The following is a 22,875-nucleotide window of genomic DNA, read 5'->3' as shown; positions in this document are numbered from 1 at the left end:
TCAGAAACTAAATACAAAGTGCTTTAGCTTTAGTACTGAAACTGCAAAAATGACATTTATTCTACTGTGTAGCATTGTTAAATTCTGAACCAGTAGTGCTTCACATTAAAAAACACTACTTTAAAAAACACTATTTCTTTTCAGAAACGTTTAGCAGTAAAGCCTCTATAACAAGATGGCTTAAATTCCACTTGGATATATTGTCAACTTTGCACCTAGATTAGGATCTGTGTTTAGTATGGATGATGCCTTTAGGTAAACTTTTAAGTTCTAACAGGTTTGAGTTCTCAGGTTATGTAGCTTCATGTTAAGTCCTCATAAGTAATACCTTTTTATTTTCATGTTAGTGCACAAGTTAGTAGAAACAAATTTTTTTCAATAAATACTTCTGAAATATCTAGGATAACCAAATCTGATGTAGATAGTTTCATGAAAATCTGGTTTATTAGAAAAGTTAATGAGCCTGCTCTAATAACATGAAAATATATTAGAAAATCTCCCTTTTCATTATTGGGTCTTAAGCAATAATTAGCTTGTTATAACAAAGCAATGGTTCTTTACTCTGGGTGCATAAAAAAATCGTCAGAGATTTAAAATAAAGGTGGACGCCCTTAGTACATCATTCATTAGAGATCTCAATTGTGAAGTAGAGAGCTGTGTACTTTTTTCCCCCACAGATGATTCTGTTGTATAACCAGGAATGTTGTGATTACTACAACATTAGGGCATTGATTTTCAAATAAGTTTTGGTTGGGGGTTAGGGAGCAATCCTGCCTTGATTTAATCTTTCCCTTTCACAGGAAGTTTTGTGGCAGAAATTTGAACCCCACCCTTACTAAAAAGAAAGAAACCCTGCTCCTTAACTAATCTGTCTTACATGCTGCCATAGTTTGCACTTTACTTTAGCAATTGTTTGTGTTTTACCTAAGCAATTTGCTGAAGGAAGTGGCTCTTATTTTGCATAATAGTACTACTAGGGTATGGAGTACTTCCCCTATGTGTGCTTCCCCTCCACCCCCCCAAAGTGCTCTAAGGGAGAGCCTTCATTATTTATAATGTGTAGTCCTTATGCTGCGGGTGGAAGAGGACAGGGCAGGGCAAGAAAACTCATTGTCAAATAGATGTACTTTCCCACAATGTTTTGTTCCTGAATGTTTTTTACTCTGAAAAATTAGCCGTAATGAAAAGTTTTCTAAGCCAAAATGAATTACTTGTTACCTGTATATAAAAATAGCTGGTATTGGTATTATGAAAAAAAAATGTTGATTTGACACTTGCGGTCTGATCAAACTGAGACTTTAGCTTCAAACTGTTTTTAACTTAATAAATTATAAAATTAAACAATGATTGTCTGCATGCAATTGACTACCTGAGTTCAGTGGGTAGTACTTCATTTGAAATGTAGTTTTCTTTGAACTAGTTAACTAATATGTGTGCAGTTATGTATTTTTTATCTGCCTATTTTGCTTTTGGAATTCAATGGATTGGTGAATCATACATTTATGTTTGAGCTGATATTCTTTTTTTCTTATGTTATTTTATTGTTTTTTAGTGACTCGCCTTTGCCAGTCTCATCCCGTGTCTGCTTTGTTAAGTTCCACGACCCGGACTCAGCAGTTGTGGCACAGCATCTGACAAACACTGTATTCGTTGACAGAGCTTTGATAGTCGTACCCTATGCAGAAGGTTTGTGCTTTGTTTAACTACCTGTGTGGGCATCCTATGATGACCATCTACCTCAGTATAGTTTTAGAGTGAGCGTTAGTAGCATGTTAAAAATCTAAGCTATTAACATTTTGAAACCCTTGTTATACTGCGGTCCATATTTTTACTTGCAGTTTTTTTTTAATTCTAAAAATTAGAAATCAGATCTGTTTTTGTAAGATATGTAATCTTTTTATTCCTTTAAAACATTTGTAAGTTCATTAAAACCATGTCGTAATTGTAATTCCTTAATATATGTCTACTTAGTTAATTTATTGTTGAGTTTTATGAAAAAGCCCTAATGGTGAAGGGTTCACTCCATGCACATTTACACAGAAACCTTCAAATAAATGCATGATGTTATTTCTGTTTTGCATAAAAGACTAGGTGAGTTTTATTTCCTTAGTGCTTCTTCTTAACTGATAACTTTCAAAAGAAAAAAATCCCACATTGAATTCCAGTATACCAAGGGTTGCAATGATTTTGGTTTGTATGAAAGTTCAAGATTTCCTGTAGTTTAGGTGCCAGATGGGCACTGGGTGTTTTGTTTTTATGCCAGATTTTCTTGTTCGTTCTTGCTATATTTTCTAGAATATCTCTAAATAATAAATTCTTCTCTCTGTTATTTGTGTGTGTGATTTTTGTAGTGGAGAAGGCAAATGCAAAACTCTTCCAGATGACTGAAAAACAGTGGGTCCTCTGCAGCTACAGGGGATTCTAGACATTAACTAAAGGCCAGCAAGCACTCAAGTCCCCCAAGTGTTTTCCTGGTGTAACCATTTGTTAACTACATTTCTCTCTTTTTACATTTTAGGCTGTTTAAGTAATTTGACAAAAAATAATGAGCAGGGTTTTTGGATCTAAAAAAGCCACTGTGACAAGACAGCACTATTTTAATTCCATTTTGTAAAATTTTCTGAGGCATATTTTATAATTAGTTTGTTCCCAATGTACTTGCTACTTTATTTGCTTTTTTTGGTAACTAAATTTTGATCAAATAAATCACTGAAATATAAAATTTCTGGATTTTAAGTTAATAATTCAACATATATACTGACCAGGATTTAAATGCTTTCCCGTTTCCTAAATGAACTGGTCAGCGAAGCAGAATGTTGATATTGTTAACATTAGATGCTATCTTAGCTCTTTGAATACCAATGTGAACATTTACACCATAATCTTGTAAAAATTGTGAAATGTCTAGTCCTTAAAACTCAGAAAAATTGCATCTGGTTTCCTAAAGAAATTAAATTGCATTCATAGGTGGGTTAAAGGCATGCTATATAATAGTACATCTGTCTCCATGATATTAAACTGTGAACCCAATTTTAAGGTTTTAAAATATATATGCTGGTAAACGTTTGATTTAGTGTGTATTGATTAAGCAATTTCTTTTATATCAGTGTGCCTTTTGTAGGATAAGACTTATCACCAAGAGAAAATTTACAATTCAAATTTAGGATAAGTAAAATACAGATGATAGTGTTTGGAACAAGGGTGAAATCATGTGAGTAATGTGCAAAACATTAGTTAGCCTTTAAATTTAAAGAACTCTTACTGGCTAAATATTATGTCATAATTCCAAGCCTTAAACATAATACAGTATATCATATAACTGGCTTTTATAAATATTTTTAGACCATGGTATTTTTCTGGATCTGTTTTGATAGTGAAGTATTTAGGAATATATGTAGAATTGCAGAAATACTTAGTTCCAGAATCTATTTTTTGGTGTATTTAATTACTGGTATGATATGCTGTATTAATGTTATCTCCACTAAATAACTGATGGATTCAATCCCTTTATCACCATTCACCCTAGTTTTAGCTCTTATACTTGGTGTTGGCTCTTGGTCAGTGTTTTAGAACAATAAACACAGTCTACGGTAAGGAATAGTCTTAATTGGTAAAACTGAGATAGCTGGATTTGGAAGGAACTCTTAATAGTAATGGATTTGGGGGTTATTTAGGTTCCTTGGTTAATGTTTGTTTCTTTTGTCTGTTTCTTTTTCTTTCATTTCTACACATTCATGCAGTATTTCATGGTTCTATCAAAGCAGCAGTAAAAAAAAAACTCTTGACGCATGAAAATTAACTGGTGAGGGGCCTCATTGCTATTTTTAAATTGTAGTTTTATTTTTAAATAGTCTTTTTTAATCAGAGGATCAGATGCATGACTTTTTTTTTAATGGATGCAGATCTTCTATCAGGTGTCTCACAATTAATTCAAGAGGATTTTAGTTTGCCAGAAATGTTGCAAATGCACTAATTTGAGTAAGATGTTGATATTTAATATTATCCTCTTGAGACATAATTTTGCATGCAAGATTATCCCATAATCTTTCTAGGTTTGTTAATATTGATGCATTAATGCCCTATATCTAAATGATCTTCTCCCTTCCCCTCCCTCCATAACTCTTGGTATCTAAATTGATGACAGCTCTGACACAAGCAAGATAACAGTGCTGTGTAGTATACATTTGTTTATATTATCGGCACTTCTCAGTATAGGTGGAAGGAACCATTACCTTTATTTAACAGTGGTTTTTCTTTTTTGTTGTTGTGTTTTACAGTTCTTTTCCCTGGTTCAGCCTGAACTATATACCAGGCCCTGCTGAAAATACCACCCAACAGTTTTCTTCTGCAGCTTATCCAGTTTCTCTTAAGTGCCCTGTACATATTGTATGTTTTATGATGAGATGCAGTTTCTTAATATGTATTACAGAAATACTACTGGTATTTGCAAATATGTAGTTTAATTGTATTATTGAACTCTCATTTTGGGGGCTTGGGCACATTAACAGATTAATCCATCTGTATAGGGCTTTTGCTGTTGGATAGAATTTAAATTGTCTACATAAATATTTGTCTTAGGACCCTTAGATTTTATCTGAATACACAGATTAGGCTTTAAAAACAGACATACATGTCGTTTTTGACTTTAGGAGTTTGGCTAAGTTAGCTTTTGAACTGACACTATATAATATAGCAGCATTTTTTGGTATGGTTAGCATGGCACATGTTGGAACATAAAGCATTTTACTGTACAGGTAAGGAATGTGCCATGTTGTTTTACGTATTCTCTCTCTCTCTCACTCCCCGCACACATCCTGTGTGTATTCAGAGACCTTCAGAAACATTCATGTTCATTTTCAAGAGTCAGCAAAAGCCCTACGCTTGAGTCCAACAGAGTATTTCCTTTACATACTTTTCTTCTCTTAATTTTTACAAAATTTGTATGGTAGGTGTAAAAGAAAATCATAGTAACTGTACCATATTATTAACCCCTAAATCAAACTTTTTTTGTCTTGTGTATCTTGATTTTTCTGTGTGCTTTATAGTGAAGCAGCCGACACGAGTCGTTGTTCATAAAACAGCTTTTGAAAGTTGAGAGCACACCCCTGGAGAACCGACTGTGCTTGCTTACGTTTGGTTCATGACTTAAAAATCGAGTACAGGTGATGAAATCTTGGCAGTGTTAACAAAAAAGTAGTGTGTATTGTGCTATTTTTTTTTTACTCTAGAAACTTAACCATTTGTAGAGAAAAAGGAAACAAATTTTCACACATTGAAGTTTCATTCTGACATAAAATTAATGATAAATAATCATAGAAATCAAGCTTTATATTTTAGCGAACATAAGTACTTTCAACAAACTCAGGTGGTGTATCAGGGAGACATTTTCTGGGTGTTTTTGTGTGTTTTCTGTCTTGCAAAAGGATGTGTTCTAATGCAAGGATGTTTCTCTGCAGGAGTTATTCCTGATGAGACTAAGGCTTTGTCTCTGTTGGCACCAGCTAATGCAGTGGCAGGTCTTCTGCCTGGTGGTGGACTCCTGCCTACTCCTAACCCACTTACCCAGGTACTTCTATCAAATTCTTAAAGGTTAGAAAGGAACTCAGAATTGTGGGTAAAGCTAACCACATTTGAGCTTTTTAAGTGTTGTGATTCTAGTTCACAGAACAATGTTACGTGTACAGTATTGTAAAAGGTATATTGCAGTCATAAATACTAAACAGAATCTTTTGGAAGTTTGCATTTTAAGAACATTCTGAAAATCTTAAATATCTGTCACAGTGGTTTTGCCACCGGCTGTCAAAATAACCCAGTAATTATATTTACTTTTTTAAAAAATCCTATGGAACATAAGACTTCTGTCAAACATGCTGTTGAAAATAGTATATTTGTTTGGACCAGGAAAAAAAATAAAGGTGAATTTCGGATTTCTCCTTTTTTTTTTTTTTCTTTGCCCAAAAGTCAGTGTCTTTTGATCTTTGGCTCTTATCTTGGGCTTTGAATTAAGTAGGTGGCTTGAAATGATGAATTCTTCATGGAGATATTTGATAATGGGAAAGGTGAAATAGTCCCAAGTTGGAGAAAATTTTACTGGGCAATGTTTCTAACCCTGATAATGCATATCATTTTACTACTAAAAGCTTCTTTAAATACCATGTGTTGTAACCACTCAGAACAGTTGTAACTGGTCAGTGGTTTCACAGATAAAGGCAATGATGAGCCTCAACTACAACTTCATAACATTCTTTCTATTAAGTCATTTTGCCTGTCTAAATAGTTCGATTAGCTATTAAGTGAACTGTATGGTATCATAGAAAGACGGAAATCAGGAATTCCCAGCTCATTTAAACCCCCAATTTTTACTTATAAAATGAGGGTCTGGGTAATTTGTAGATATTGTTGATGTATCAAATTGTATACTAAATAAGATAGCCATTTTTATAGTAGTAGTAACTTTTGCTACATTAATTGATTTCAAGTTTTTTTTCCTCAAAATGTGTCAGAAATCCACAAAAAAGAAAAAGTTGATTTTTTTTTTTTTTTACTATTTTATGCATTTAATAATAGCAATTAGACCTGCTTTGTATATAAATGACATTTTTGTGTGAAAATTTTTGATATATTCATTCGGATATAAACGAAGGTCGCAGCAAAGGGGTTATCACAGTATTTTAACTGTACTCAGCAGACAGTTAAATTACAGAAAGCTTGGTACCTTATATTTATTAAAAAATTAATTGAAAGTAGGAGAACTTTTAGCACAGTGCTTATAGAGAAAGACTGCCTCCAAGCTGTAGGATTTTGCATAGTTTGTGTCTATTAAATTATTGATTAATCAGAATTATATCAGATGGAGACAGAACCACACAGTAATTTGAACAGGGGAAGTTAATTATAAGGAATTACTAACTAGTAACAGGAGATTATTAGGGGAACTCTAAGGAATACAGGAATTGCAGATACAGGAAGCAACCATTACTTCTAGGGCTGAGGACAAAAGGACAAGAAAGAAACACATTCAGATGAAGACGCTCCTCTTCCACCTCAAGGCTGATTCAGACCAGTTTCCAAAGGGGTGGACATAGAGAAGTTTTCTGGGGTGTCACAGAACTTGCTAGGAAATTGCCCAAGAGGATGGCTCTAAAACTTACTGAGAGGTGAAGGCCACTGGGTATCCCACGTGGTGCTGCAGTAACAATCAGAAAGGGGACATAGGGACCAGCAAAAGAAACCCCTTTTAGAGTCAGTCTCATTTCAGCTCCTCTTACAGATAAAGCTTAGCATCATGCCAGCTGTCAAAGGAGAAATGCTTATTAGGGTGGTACCTTCATTATCACAAAGCAGGACAAAGAACTAGATTTGTATCTGAGAAGCAATAAATATAACTGGTGAGAGAATATATTGAAAATTTTTGTATTTTTTTCTAAATTCTGATTATAGGATAAATGTGCTGTAACGACAAGTGAAAAATGAGACCATTTTATGTAGCAGGAAAAGGCAAAAGTACAGCCCCTTGGGTCAGACCCCCAGTTTTGTTGATTAGAACACAACTGTGCCCTTTTGTTTAGCTATTGGCTATGCCTGTTTTCGAGATGCAGTGGTATAGCTGAGTGGTTGTAACAGAGCCCACATACCCTATAGACTTCAACCAGTTATTTGTCCCTTTAGAGAAAAAAAAGTTGACACCCCCACCACCACCACCCGTAAGGAACAGAAATGTAATTTTAAATAAATAAATTTGGAATTTCACAGATTGGCGCTGTTCCACTGGCTGCTTTGGGAGCTCCTACTCTTGATCCTGCCCTTGCTGCACTTGGGCTTCCTGGAGCAAACTTGAACTCTCAGGTATAACGTAATACCCTTGGACTCTTTAGCTCACTTTTATGGTTAAAGAATTTATTTCATTAACTGTTACTTTGCATTTCTAGAGCAGGAGATAACCAACTGCTATGGTGTAGTGTTTATTTTATTTTAGGTAAACTTGTAAAAAGATATTTAAAACGTCAACTCATAATTAGCTCCTTACGCATTAAAAAATTTCTTGCTTTTGTATAGTTGAACACAGAGTATAGTTTCATAGGAATTTAATACATCATCAGTGTTTTATGGAGTCAGTAAACAGTCATGAAAAGACAGCAACATGGGTTCATAATTTGTTTTCCTGTCATTTACTCACTTGGAAATTTTTGTTTTATCCTACTGTAATTAAGCAAAACTTCCTTTTGCTTTATTATACTGACAAAGCACTTCAGCATTTGTTGTACGTGATTCTTTAAAGCTTTACTTCCCCTCAGAAAGTCTTATAAAATAACCAAGACGTAATCATTCCATAAAATCTAGACTGTTCAGCTTTATAATTCTCCTATTTAATTTTCTAAAACACTTGGATATCTAGTTACTATGGCCACTGATGTCGCCTGTTTCTTTTTATTTTTTAATGTAGCTATTAGAAAACTTAATATGTCATACTTGGCTGGCATTATATTTCTATTGGTCATCATTGTGCCAAAATATGTTCTTTTTTGTAGGTTTGCCATATTGTCTTAGGACATTTCAACATCCTGGAAAATAAAATAGCAGTCATTATTGTTTTATGTATTCTGACTTATATCTTTTGTTTTTGTAGTCTCTTGCTGCAGATCAGTTGCTGAAGCTTATGAGTACTGTTGATCCCAAGTAAGGATTTTTGCTGGGTTTCCATTGATTATATGGATATAGTATGTGAACGTCTAGCGAACACTTACTTTTTCTAATAGCTAAAAAAAGCTATCTTGAGGCATGTTGTACATAATTTGGTTTTCTAGAAACAAAGAGAGAAATCCAGTGGTAAGACCATCTAAAGAAGGTTTTGTTTTAGTATAATTTGAGCCTTTCAGAATAATTGTAAATAAATTATACCAGGATGACAGGAATAAAGGTACTATCTTTTGTTGATTCGTTTTAAAATGTATGTATTGATTACTATAATAAGCGTGTTCCTTCATAGCATTTATTCTTTAGGTAGGAAGGGAGACATTATTTAAATAGAGTAAAGCAATTCCACCAACAGGAAGAAATACAGAGGTGCTGTGGTAATTTATTACAAGGAGGACGGCTTAGTTTGAAGATCAGAGAAGCTAAGTCCTAGTGGATAAAGAGGAGTTAGGGAGACAGAAGTGAGGGAAACACCATCCTAGAGCAGAAGTGTAGCATATGTCACATAATGGCCAACATCTTTTAGGTGCTTTGGAATTTTCTCAAAATGAAAGTTCTCTTCATGCTGTAACTGTTTCATTTCCTAGTTGGTATATATGTAACAAAGGCATGAGGTGTTTTCATTGGTAATTCCTTGGTATCTTAAATTTGAATTGAATGCTTTTTCTCCTTGGTGAAAGTCACTATCAATAAGTAGAAGAGCATGGGAGAAGAGAGGATAGAATCGTTTAAAAATTATCAGATGAAAGCCATGCATGCACCTATCACTCAGCTCATAAAATAAAATATCAATACAGTTGAAATTCCCTGTGTACGCTTTCTTTTTTTTTTTTTTTTTTTTTAACATTTCCTTCCACAACTACTATCCTAAATTTGGTGTCTAATTTTTTTCTCACTTAACATAAACCCTTAAGTTGCATCTTCAGCCTTTCAAGTCAGGAATTTCATGAGTGACTTTTGTGTGCCATTAGCCTCTGCCTCAGTTTCTTCCAATCCACAAACTTAAAATAAGCTTTTCCCAACAAAATTAAGATGTTGTAGAAAGTTTTTAAATCATCTAAGGAAAGTTCTATTCCCACGTACTAGCATTTCTCAAAATGTGTTTATGGACGTTAATGGACAGTCAGCATAATTAAATAGGGCTTTGTTTTTGTTTTTTTAATAAGTTCAGATATCTGAGTCTTTAAAATGCAGATGCCATTGTAAATACTAAAAAGGGTACTATATATGGTTTTACCAAAATAGTGGAATCCCCCTTTTTAAAGGAATATCATACTAAAATGATGTTATATGAAACATTTATGTATGTATTTGAAATGCTGTTGTGCATTTTAAAATGGTTCAGATCAAAATTCTTCGTTCTGTTTTAGGTTGAATCATGTAGCTGCTGGTCTTGTTTCACCAAGTCTGAAATCAGATACCTCTAGTAAAGAAATAGAGGAAGCCATGAAGAGAGTACGAGAAGCACAGTCCCTAATTTCTGCTGCCATAGAACCAGGTAAATTATGTTTATGCATTTATATTGCATCTTAAACTGTATGTTTGTTGGCAGAAATGATTATTGCATGAGTTTGGAAATTTGTTGACTGATAACCTGGAATCATTTTTTAATTCTCCCAATTCTGATAAAAGATTATGTAGTGCAGTGATTTTCAGTGGAGGCATCTCAAGGGTGGGTTGGGAGCTGTCATCAGACATTTGGAAATATCTGGAGACACTTAGTTTTCTTGCTGGTACTAACCATCTAGTAGGCAGAGGGCCATGGATGAATCTCATTTAATCAACAAAGTATTAATTAGCCCAAAGTCACATATCAAGCAGTAGGAGCTTTTAGGTACACAGCTGGATCTCTGACCCCAAAGCTAGAATACCATGCTGAAACTGTTTCTGTTTTTATTGAAAACTCATAACTAGAATGACTAACAGTGGTTTATGAATTTTTTTCTCCAAGATTTTTTGTTTATTAATGACATTAGCAATAAATTGCACCCTATTAATGAAATGATCTAAATGTGAAAGAGAAACTCATTCTCACTTTGATGACTGTCCATAAATGCAGTGTCTTTATTTCTCATTTGGTCCTGAGTTAAAGAGATTTTTTATGTGTTATTTAAAAACTAGGAAATTGGGAACAAACTGTTCTAGGTCTATCTCCTACACTAACAATTGAAAATTGGTTAAAAACAACAAAAGAACAAAACAAAGAAACAAAAACTCATAGATAGACAATAGTTTAGTGGTTTCCGAGGGTAGGGGGTTTTAGAAGAGGGTAAATGGGGTCTAATATATGTTGATGAAAGGAGAACTGACTCTGGGTGGTAAACACACAATGTGAGATACAGGTGATGTATTACAGAATTGTACACCTGAAATCTATGTAACTTGACTAACAATTGCCACCTTAATAAACTTTAATTAAGAAAAAGAAAATTGGTGAAGAAGAGGAAAGACAGAATAAGAGAGCTTACTAAAATCTAGTTCTGTCATAGAAGTATAGTAAGAACAGTGAATGAATCATGACTTTCTGGATTTTGAGGTCAAATATTGAGCCTGTTTATCAATCACTTTAACATAAATATACATGAATTTATTTAGCAAAAGAACATAGAGCTACGTGGTAAAGGGACATTTTGATAGACCAAGAATTTAAGATGTTTATTTTATAAATTTATTAAGTATTTTACAGTTAAGTATGCTTGTTGTGGGGATGTTATTAATACATAATCATGTAGAATTTAAAGTTTTAATCTGGGTGGATGGTAGCTATATTTGGGAAACTAGAACCTAGGAATAGAAAAAGGGATTCCTCATTTAAAAACCTCTAAGGAATAAAGGATGAGAAAGATAACCCTTTTCATGGATTGTTTTATGGATGACACTTCAGAGCCTTCTAAGTCTAAAAAATGAAATAGTCAAAGGAACCTGTGTTTGCCTGGCTGAAAATCAGAAGTCTAATTTGGATCTACCAAAAGCCTGGACAATTTGTATCATTTAAGTAAGCTTAAATGATTGTAAAATGATCAGTTGTAACATTTAAGGATAATTTGTAAAAGCTGAAAATAAAGATAATAAATTCATATTTATTCTTGAATAGGAATAATCTGTTTGATAATTTTTAAATCCAGATTCCTTTCCTTTTAAATCCAGATAAAAAAGAAGAAAAACGAAGGCACTCGAGGTCAAGGTCACGCTCTAGGAGGAGGAGGACTCCATCATCTTCTAGGCATAGGTTAGATTGATTGCTTTTGGTATTCAGTTGTACGTTAGACAAAGATAATTTCTGTATGTCACATCTTTCTTAATTTGCTGCCTGTTCACCTACCTACTAGCTCCTGGTTAAAGTGTGTTGTAATAACCTCTGTTGTTAGAGTGAATGTAAATGCTAACACATATATAAATGGAGAAAAGGTACGGACTAAATAGATGGATGCTTGAAAACCAAGAAAATCGAGGGAGGAAAGTGCTGGACTTGGACACCAAATTGAGTTAGTACTATGGAAAAAATACTGGACTAAAAACTTTACTTGGATTCCAGTTCTATTTTTTCACTAGACTCCTGATGTTTAAGTTGGAAGGTCATCATGCAGCCTGCAAAGTGTGCATTTGCAAATGACAACTTGGCTATTCTTTTGGAATTGTTGTTTGTATTACTGGATAAACTAATTGGTAGTATCATCCTTTTATCCTGCCTAGAGTAAGGCTAAGTTTATTCTCTTCCACATGACATCCCTATATAAATTTGTAAGGTTCTCTCTAGACTAGTGGTTCTCAAACTTGCTGATAGTATTAGGACCTCTTTATACTTACAGAAAATATGAGAACCCCAAAAAGTATTTATGTTTATAGTTGTGAACGTAGACAGTATTAAAAACTGTCATTTGAAATAATGATAGTACATCCATTCATGTTAGCACAGCTTTGAAAAAAGCTTCTAAAAAAAGTTAGAAGAGTGACTGTTTTACTTTTTCGTAGATTTCTGTAATGTTTATAATAGAAGGCATGTACAGGGTTCTACATTCAACTTACTGCAGTATATGTTGGTTATTATGTATAGCAAGCTGCCTTCACACAAATGTAGTTAGAAAAGGGAAAAGTTCTTCTATAGTCTTTTGAAGTTATTGAAAATAATATTCTTAGATATAACACCAAAACTTGACAAGTGATAGTTTCTTAAAAGATAGTTGAAATAGGGGGGAATCTAAAACCATAAATGAACTTTTCATATATGGTTACGTGCTTAAAATCTGTTGATCTTTCTTACATTTTTAATGGATCTTTCTCCTGGGCATGCTTTTGTAAAATTATGCATTGGTGATTTGCAAAATAATCAATTCATCGCATCATTCAAGTCTTCTGATGTTGACACATTTTGTTATATAATACGAAAAATATGACATTTGGTGCTACCACCACAAATCTCATCAGAAAACCTTTTTTAAGTATTAGGAAGCTTTCAGGCTCACAGTGGTGAGTTCAAATTTTCCAAAATCTTGATTTTATCTTTGGTAACAAACTGTTTTCCTTGAAATGATAGTCTTCATTCATTTTTCAAGAAAGTGGTTATGAACAACTGTAGTTTGCCATTTATTTGAAGTAAACGTGATGTTTCATAGAAAAGGCAATTAGTTAAGCTCAAAACTCAATCCCACAAGTGCCTTCCTTGATAACGGTCATTGAAGTTTAGTAAGTATCAGAAGTGATTTCTCCATACTTTCCATTTCGTTGCACAGGATATTACTGAAGGGATTAGATTTAATATTACTACTCAATGATAGTACTGCTTTAATATTCAAGAAACTAGGTTTAATAAAATAAATGGTTTTTTTTACTGCTTCATCAAAGATATTCTTAGTGAAACGACATTTTTGATTTTTTTCTTTTACTGAAAGTGCACACTACAAATGCCACAGTGATTACTGGGGCAGTTCAGTTGCCCCTACCTTGGTTTGTGCTAAGGAGATGCCAGCACTTTTATACCACCAGTGCTTTTGCACCGTTAGTGCACATGTCAACACGCTGAAAAAGGCAAATATCTGTTATTTTGAAAATAATTTTGACCTTATGGATCCCATGACATTGTCATTTCTTAGACTGTCTTTGTTCATTTAGCTACTATAATAGAATATCATAGACTGGGTGACTTATGAACAACAGAGATTTATTTGTCACACTTCTGGAGTCTGGGAAGTCCAAGATCAAGGTGCCGGCAGAGTTGGTTATTGGTGAGGACCCACTGCCTTGTTTGTAGTGGGCCATCTTTTCACTGTGTCCTCAAGTAGTGGAATGGGTGAGGGGTCTCTAAGATCTCTTTCAAAAGGATATTCATTGCTCCTGTTGATGAAAGCTGCACCCTCTTAACCTAATCACCTCCCAAAGGCCCCATCTCAAAATATCATTACATTGAGGATAAGGTTTTACATAACAATTTTGGGAGGGACCCCAACATTCAGTCTGTAGCAGAATGTTACATGATTTTTCTGGTATCTCCTTTATCCTGTTACCTGCCTTCCCCCAGCCTTATTCTTAAAGATGTCTTTCAAAAACCCAAATCTGGATCATGTCACAACTCTCTCAAACCTTGAGAAGCTTCCTATTGCCTTACTTAATAAGGAGGTAAATCAAACCTTACAATGGTATTCAGGGTTTTTTACTCTTCAGCCTAGTTTTTCTTTGCACACTTGTCATTTACCACTGTGAGACAGCTAACCGCAGTACTCCTGGCCTGAACACGTCCTGTTCTTTGTGCCGCCATGTTTTCGCTCCTGGTATTCCTTCCTTTCTGCCCTGTGCTCTTCACCTCCACCCCCACCTCAGGAGCTCTTTTCCCTTTGTTCACAACACTAAAATTTCCCTCTTTGAACTAGTGGTGCTACTTACAGTCCTCTTTTCCAGGACTAGGGTCTCCTTGCTTAGTTTAATTCTTATAAAAGGAGAACCATGTCTTTTTCTTCTGTATATACCAAGCACATCCTGGGGCTCAAATTTTGATTTGAATTACTTGAAGATGACCAGTGGGGGATAACAGTGAGACATTTATTTTCCTGAACAAAGCAATTTTGGACACTTGTTAAAATATATCATAGCAGAGATTACGGGTTGTAGTATCTTAAGCATCTTGGCATATAAAATTACCTATTACTGTCAATAAGCTTTTTTTACTTAATTAGATATAATATGCTAATCTCCATTTTTCTGATTTTTAAAAGCTCACATAAACTAGTGTGTTAAAGTGACTGCAGTACATTACTCTGGAAGAAATAACTTTCAGGAGCTTACAATAAATAGATTGATGCGGTACCTCTGTTTACTGACTTTAAAAACTACATTATTAATCACATTCTTTAGGAAGAAACCTGTAAGAATGAGTTTGTGATTTTTTTTTTCTGTATATGTATTTTTTCTATATACATTAAAGGTAGGAAAAATGTGTAACTCAGTTTAACGTAAACTAATTGTTGACTTGCATTTTTCTTAACGCCAAAATCCTCAAAAGATGACTCCTACTTAATTCTAACAGCATTCATTTTTAGTTTTTCAGAATTTTTTTTAACTCTTAAGAAAGTGACGGTTCTGATATAGGGTCAGTATTTCACTCAAAATATATTACTAGTACCTTTTATTGAAATCTGTCATTGTAATAATTGCTTAAGGATATACTGGTGAATAAAATAGACATATTTACCTTATGGAGCTTACAGAATGGTAGATAAGCATTACATGAAAATTTCCTAGGATGTAGACATGTTATTGAGGGAATTGTTTTAATAGTTTCATATGTGGTCAAAAATGAAAGATGATTAAAATAAAAATTATATTTGATAAGACACTAGTGATAGGTTTTGAAATAGCCAAGTTTTAGAGAATGGTGGCAACAAGTTAGCACATCAGTAAGAAGGAAGGGGGTCTGTATTGAATGAATGTACACGCCCACGTTAACGCCTCCGTGCTGGACTTTATAATTCGATGTGAATTACAACTATTCTACGATGTGCTATTATTTTTCTTTGCTTAACTAATAGGCTCAAAGAGGTTATATAATGTTCTCCGCTGGCTTATAAATGAGATTTGAACACAAACTTTTCTATTTATAAAATGTCGAACCTCTGGCACCTTGAAAAGTGAAGGCAAAAAGTTTAGACTGTATTTGAGATTTACAATAGAAAGAGGTTGGATGGTCACTAGAAGTTAAATGATCAAGTCTAAACAAAGGATTACAATTCATTTTTAATCTTAAAAATAGGAGAAAATAAAATACAGGAAAGGAGGATCAATGACAGCATGAAAAGGTTAATATTTAATATTGTGCTGCTTAAATTCTGGAAGAGAAAGAAAGTATAGGATTGGGTGGAGTGAAGGGAAGAGGATACGGAGAGAAACATTTCTGTTATATGACAGGAAAGAAATGATCGTGTAGAGACAATGAGGGGAAATGAGAGTAAAAGAGGCAGTTTGTACTGAATTGTAAAACTGTTTAAGGCCTGCATTGCTCTTAAACTATAAATTGAAGAAGTGGAAGATATTTCAAAGAACAAAAATTACAAATTGTAGAAGGCAACACTAAGTGGAAAGTTTCCATTTATAAAGTGGGGATAATAATGGTACCCACTTTATAGGCTTATGAGGATAAAATGAGTATTTGTAAAGCATATGTAAGTATTTGATAATTGATAGATTTAACCTGGAATAGTAAGAAATAAATACATGCTAAAATGCTGTGTAATGTGAAGATGACACTAATGAATCAGGTTTTTTGTTTTGCTTTTTCTTTCTCCTCATTCTCGAGCAGTATTTTTCGGTTTGGAGTTTGTTGTTCCAATGGGCATAGAAGGACTAGTTTGACAGGTCGAACAAAAGGTATTACATATTTCTAGGGTATCAAAAATGTTTATTACGGGAATCAAATAAATAATGGCAGCAACTGGCAATACATTACCCCACTTGTTGATAGCTCGCCCATATATGAGTCTTTTATCTGATGCCAAGTGAAATAGTCACAAACAGAACTAGTCTGTTTACACTTACATATTTATATTGGCTTCCTTTCACATTATTAGGCGATCGAGAAGCAGATCAAGAAGGAGATCACATTCTAAGTCAAGAAGTAGGCGACGATCCAAAAGTCCAAGACGGAGAAGGTCTCATTCGAGAGAGAGAGGCAGAAGGTCGAGGAGCACATCCAAAACCAGGTACAGTAGACTTACTAACATTGAGTTGGAGGACAAATGTTAGAGTTCCCAAGACCCCAAATACTGTGTTACTTAATGACAAAAGAGCTGTGGTGATAAGGCTTGACTCGGGAAGAAACTGATGTTTCATGAGGCTGACGTTTGTTTTCTTTTGCTCCTTTGTAAATTTGAGATTTCTACTTGCAGCTGAGGTCTAGATAAGATTTCTTTATAGTAAAAATTCTTAGCTGTCATCCTACCTTCTTTCATTTCCTCCTTTCTAGTCAGCTACCTCTAAGGATTTAGTGCTACCAACCATTCCTTATGGTATGACAAAGAGTTTATGGCAGAAAACCATGCTTTAATTCATCTTTATGTACCTCATTATCAACACCTCATAAATATTTATTAAGAATTGCTGTATGCCAGAGACTGAATCATACGTAGAGTCTCATCCCATGCTTTGGGACCAGTCAAGAGTTAACGTGAGGTATTCAGTAAAAAACATCCCCACCGTAAAATCTTTTTTGACTTAAAACATGCATTCAGTAATTTTTTTTTGTCATTTAAGACCAAACCTTTTAAATTAGTATGCCTAGTATTTGAGCAACACGTACTAAATCAGTTTCTTCACTTGAATCAGCTTTAAAGTGGCAAGACAACTGTCAGTTGAAAAGTGCCTATATATTTATTTTCCTGTTTATAGTTGTCACAGTTTCACAAAACTTGTTTTTTAGCAACTGTCCTTTATCTCTTTCTAGAATACTTGCCCTAAGTTTTCTAGAAGCAACTCTTTACTTTCTCCATTTACATATTTAATTATGTAATTAAAGGACAGCAAGAGGCCAAGAAAAATGTATTCTTGGTAACCATATAACTAAGAACATTAGTTCTGAATAGCTTAGCTGAATGTTCAGCCTAAAATAAGGCTTTTAGTCATTTTACAGAGTGGGTGTCTCTTAATCCAGTCAAACAAACAAGCTTGCTTATTGAAGCATGTATTAACACAAAGAGGAATTAGGCATTCCTTCCCTCAAGAAATTTACTTTATACTAGGAGAAAGATTAATTACTAAAGAAGGGCCGTTGTTAGTGATACTAGAAGAGGCTCAATTGAGAAGTGATTCTTGAGTGTTAAATTCGGATAGATTTGACTGGACCCAGTGACGGGCATGGTTTCGGGTAGAGAATGTTGTTTACAGAATTAGAATGAATTCTTGAAATAGCAAGTATGTTGGTATAGGAGGACCATGAAATGAGTTCAGAAAAGTGTAAGGAGACAGATCACAAACAGAAGGCCTTATTGTTCACACTTAGGAGTTTGCAGCTTATCCAAGAGGCGAAGGGAATGGATTAAAAAGTAATGGACAGGGAATTAATATTTTCAAGTTTGTACTTTAAAAGGGGGATCAATTTGTGATACCAGTTTCTGATAACAAGATAAATTTGTGGGAAATGTGACTGGCCCCCTTAAGGGACTGTTGTGGTAATCTAGGAATTAGAGGATAAACACTTGAATGAAGAGAGAGGGTAACTGATGGAGCAGGGTGACTAAAGAAAGGAAGGAATGGAATAAAGAATCTAGGGTGGGAGAATTAAAGCAACAAAAGAGATACTTTAATCTCTAAAATTATAGAATAGTTAAAGATGAGTATATGCGTCTATGGGGGTAAGAAACCTACCCATCTAACAAATAAGTTGATTACCCTTTGCCTAGAGTCTTGGGGAGAATGGTGATCTTAGAGGGAGAAAAAAATGGTGTGGGGAATAAAAGTAAATTTAAAGAAATCTATAAAAAGATTTTGAGTTGAGGTATGGTTGTAGTAGTACCAGTCAGTTACAATGGGTTATTTTCTTCAAAAGCACTGAGTAGCCCAGAATATGTAGCAACGGGGGGGGGGGGGGGTGGTTCGTGATAGAGGTTAATTAACATTAGCATGGGGTGTGTGCTTTGGAATAATATTGATGATTAGTTTTGGTGGTGTTACGGGTTTGGGCCTGACAGCAGAGGACATGGAGCCATGGTGGATGGGGAAACAAAGAAATCAGCTGATAGAAAAGGAACTCTGTTGGCAAGCTAGAGACGATTACTGAAACTATTGGTGTGTGTGCCACACATACCAAAAAAAAACTGGCTGATAGCCTTTATTGTCTTTTTGGCCACATACACAGAAAATAGGATTTTAATAAGAAAGTTTTTTACCACAAATAATGCCACTTGAGTCATTATTTCTATAGTTTCTATTAGGATAACATTCATATTTTAAGGATGGAATTAGATCTCACTGTGCTTTTGTTTATATTTCTAGTGCTATATAAGTTTGTATTAGCTGAAACTTCTAAAATATTTAAAAAATTGTGTTCATTTATTAGAGACAAAAAGAAAGAAGACAAAGAAAAGAAACGTTCCAAAACACCACCAAAAAGTTACAGCACAGCCAGACGGTCCAGAAGTGCAAGCAGGTAAGACATTATGAATTCTTGGCATTTTTTTTAAACTTTGTATGCAGGGATGTCAGTAGGCTGTGAACATGAAATGTTCTCTAGTATATAGATGCATACTTCATGTTGACATTTTTTAAAGGCAGTTTGTGGAGGACAACCTAAAGTTCATCTATTCTTTTTACTTTATATTTATGGTATAGTGTGTGTTTGAAATAACATGGAATTCAGCAGAGGTCAGTTTTTATGTTTGCTTTATAATAAAGCGTTTCACATCCTGATTTGAATTATTGCATTAAATTTGTAGTAAGTTATATTTAAAATATCCATGTTAATACTGAAAGGAATTTTCCCCGTATCCAGTGGTTCACTGATAAAATAGTGAGAGGCAATGCAAGTTCTAATTTGTGTCGTTCTTAGATTAGTAATTCTGTCTTTCACCTGCCATAGTGAAAATTCAGTATTGCAAACTTTAGTCCACAGAGATATTTTTCACACTTAACATTGGAATTTATATGAAATGTGTGAGGACTGGCCATATGTGTTTTCTTCCAATCTTGTTTACACGTTTTGCTAAAGTATTTGTTTTCTTAATCTTGGTTATTTAAATGCTAGGAGGTTCACACTATATACAAAAATTAAAATGGATAAAAGACCTAAATGTAAAGCCTAAAACTGGAAACCTCTTAGAAGAAACCATAGAAGTAAATCTCCATGACCTTGAAGTTGGCAGTGATTTTGTAGGTATGACACCAACAAAAGATGGTGTAATAAGTAACAAAAGATAAATACAAATTGGAGGTCATCAAAATTAAAAATTTCAGTGTTTCAAAGAACACTGTCAGGAAAGGAAAGACAACCCAGAGTGCTAGAAAATAGCAAATCATATATCCGAAAAGGGACTTGTATCTAGAACATACAAAGAATTGTTACAACTCAATCATAGAACAACAGAAAACCCAATTTAAAAATAGGCAAGGGATCTAAATTGACATTTCTCCAAAAAAGATATGAAAGTGTCCAATAAGTACATGAAAGATGTGCAACATAACATTATTCATCAGGGAAATGCAAATCAAAACCGCTTCATACCCACTAGGATGGTGAGACGGATGATAACTAGTGCTGGTGAGGATATGAGGAAACTGGGACTGTATGTTGCTGGTGTGAATGTAAAATGGTGCAGCTGCTCAGAAAACAGTTTGGCAGTTCCTTACAAAGTAAACAAGAGTTTTTTGACATAGCAGTTTCACTGCTAGGGATATACCCAAGAGAAACAGAAACATATGTCGTCATAAAACCTTGTACACACATGTTCATAGCAGTATGATTCATAATAACTAAAAAGTCTACCCAAATGTCCGTTAACTAACATGGTAAACAAAATGGTTTATCCATACAATGAAGTATCCATCAATCAAAAGGAGCAAAATACCAAGACATGTTAACAATATGGGTAAGTCTTGAAAACTTGCCAGATGAAAGCAGTCAGTCACAGAGGACCACAAATTGTAAGATTCCGTTTATATGAGATATCCAGAATGGGTAAATCTATAACGACAGAAAGTAGATCAGAGCTTGGGATGTGATAGCCAGAGGTTATGGGGTTTCTTTTAGGGTGAGGAATATTTTCATAAAAGGAAAATACAGTTGTTCCTGGGTAGCCATGGGGGATTGGTTCCATAACCCTCTGTGGATACAAAAATCCAAGGAAGCTCACATCCCTTATACCGTGTTTCCCCGAAAATAAGACCTCGCCGGAAAATCAGCTCTAATGTGTCTTTTGGAGCAAAAATTAATATAAGACCCGGTCTTAATATTACAGTAAAATAAGACCGGGTCTCATATTTTTTGCTTCAAACTGGCATTAGTGCTGATTGTCCGGCTGGGTCTTATTTTCAGGAAACATGGTATTAATGGCGTAGAATAAAGCATACAATCAGTACTTGATCTGCATCTGTGGATGTGAAACGTGCAGATACAGAGTGCCAACTGATATAAAAAAAATGAAACCAAGTGTAAGTACTCAAGAAAATGCCAGATTAGGGCTGAGGGATAAGTGGCAAAAGGGCATAAAAAATGGGACATGCAACGTGTATTTTTCTTACCTTAATAACTGGAGTTTTTTGGGGGTTTTTTTGCCTTTATTTAATGTCCTTGCTCATAAGCACCTTATTCTGCTTAATTATTGTTTCACTATAAGGCATATTCTTTGTTTTTATTGAATACCTACTATTGTGTTTGTAATTGTACTATATAATCTATCAAGGGACACAGAAATATAAAACATCTCTTCCACCTACAGAATTTGGAGTATCAGTTACACAAAGCAGTAGCAAAAAAATCTGAGGTGTACAATCCTGACAAACTTAATATTTGATGAAGATTAGTTTGTGTAGTATTTCCAGGACCCCGGTGGTGGTGGAGTTTGGGGGTGTCACACAGGGCTGTAAAGGTGTTTGTGTGTGTGTGTGTGTGTGTGTGTGTGTGTGTGTGTTACAAAAAGCTTCATTTAGAAATTAGACAACTGAAAGTATGGGGTTTTATTTTTGATTATTTTGTTTGTGTCTAAATCATGTAAACAGTCATCTTGCAAGACCTAATTACTTTTGAGAATAGTAACAGAAGCAGGGTAGTTAAAAAAAAGAAAAGAAAAAGCTGTAGTTTAAAGAGACAGGAAAGGCTGTACATCTTAAAACACTTAATTGCACAAAGCAGGGTTGGGGGGACAGTTTGCTGGAGAACAGGGATTACTTCGATCTGTATATTACCATTAATCCTAGTTCTTTGAATCTTATTTAATGATTTAAAAGTGATAGAGCTCCATCACAGATACATCTGCTATGATGTGTCTGTATTTTAAAGTGTAGTTTGTACATTTGTGGTTCTAGAGAGAGGCGACGACGACGGAGCAGGAGTGGCACAAGATCTCCTAAAAAGCCGAGGTCTCCTAAAAGAAAACTGTCTCGCTCCCCATCCCCTAGGAGGTAAGAATGATTTCTATCCTTTCTGTTTTTCAGAAACTACCAGTGTTTGTTTTAAAAATTTCTAGGCATTTGTCTTCTTTTTCAATAAAATGCTTATGAAAGTGCTGATACATTTTTCCCTTTATGACTTGAGACTGTGTTTTGACAAACACTGTTGAGGTTTGGGCAATTTAAACCTTAAAACCAAGGTAGTCTTGTGGTTTGAAATTGGGTCTTTGCTGTTCTCTGTGTCATGTGAACTTGAGTCAAGTTCACTATTTAAACAAGTTCAAACTTACTGCTATATTTACAAGTGAAACTTGAGTGTTTCCCTTTAAAGCATCTCTTTTTCTTTTTGAGAACATTTTACTGTCATCCTAGACACAAAAAGGAGAAGAAGAAAGATAAAGACAAAGAAAGAAGCAGAGATGAAAGAGAACGATCAACAAGCAAGAAGAAGAAAAGTAAGGATAAGGAAAAGGATCGAGAAAGAAAATCAGAGAGTGATAAAGATGTAAAAGTATGTTTACATACTAATTTATTTTGGTACTTTGGGTGGTGCTAGTACTTGTAAGAAGTGATTCTTCTGTGAAGACGTTTACTTTTCTT

The 22,875-nt window shown here is 34.4% G+C and overlaps 1 protein-coding gene across 11 annotated transcripts in view; it reads left to right on the top strand.

Moving 5' to 3' along the window:
* The window catches only part of SRSF11 (serine and arginine rich splicing factor 11), a 41,209-nt gene that overhangs the window by 16,551 nt on the left and 1,783 nt on the right, over positions 1 to 22,875 (top strand). For 5 of the 11 annotated variants that reach the window (XM_081056925.1, XM_081056923.1, XM_081056924.1 and 2 more), the window contains 10 exons: positions 1,553 to 1,686; positions 5,457 to 5,566; positions 7,753 to 7,845; positions 8,627 to 8,676; positions 10,065 to 10,192; positions 11,842 to 11,923; positions 16,749 to 16,880; positions 19,232 to 19,321; positions 22,192 to 22,287; positions 22,648 to 22,786. In XM_081056925.1, the coding sequence (XP_080913051.1) occupies positions 1,553 to 1,686; positions 5,457 to 5,566; positions 7,753 to 7,845; positions 8,627 to 8,676; positions 10,065 to 10,192; positions 11,842 to 11,923; positions 16,749 to 16,880; positions 19,232 to 19,321; positions 22,192 to 22,287; positions 22,648 to 22,786 (1,054 nt within the window). The other 6 variants (XM_081056920.1, XM_081056917.1, XM_081056927.1 and 3 more) reach the window with 2 other exon arrangements.

The sequence above is a fragment of the Rhinolophus hipposideros genome, assembly GCF_964194185.1.
Source record: "Rhinolophus hipposideros genome assembly, chromosome: 8".
Taxonomy (NCBI): Eukaryota; Metazoa; Chordata; class Mammalia; order Chiroptera; family Rhinolophidae; genus Rhinolophus; species Rhinolophus hipposideros.
The sequence above is the reverse complement of the archived record's forward strand: the minus strand, read 5'-3'. Positions and strand labels throughout refer to the sequence as shown.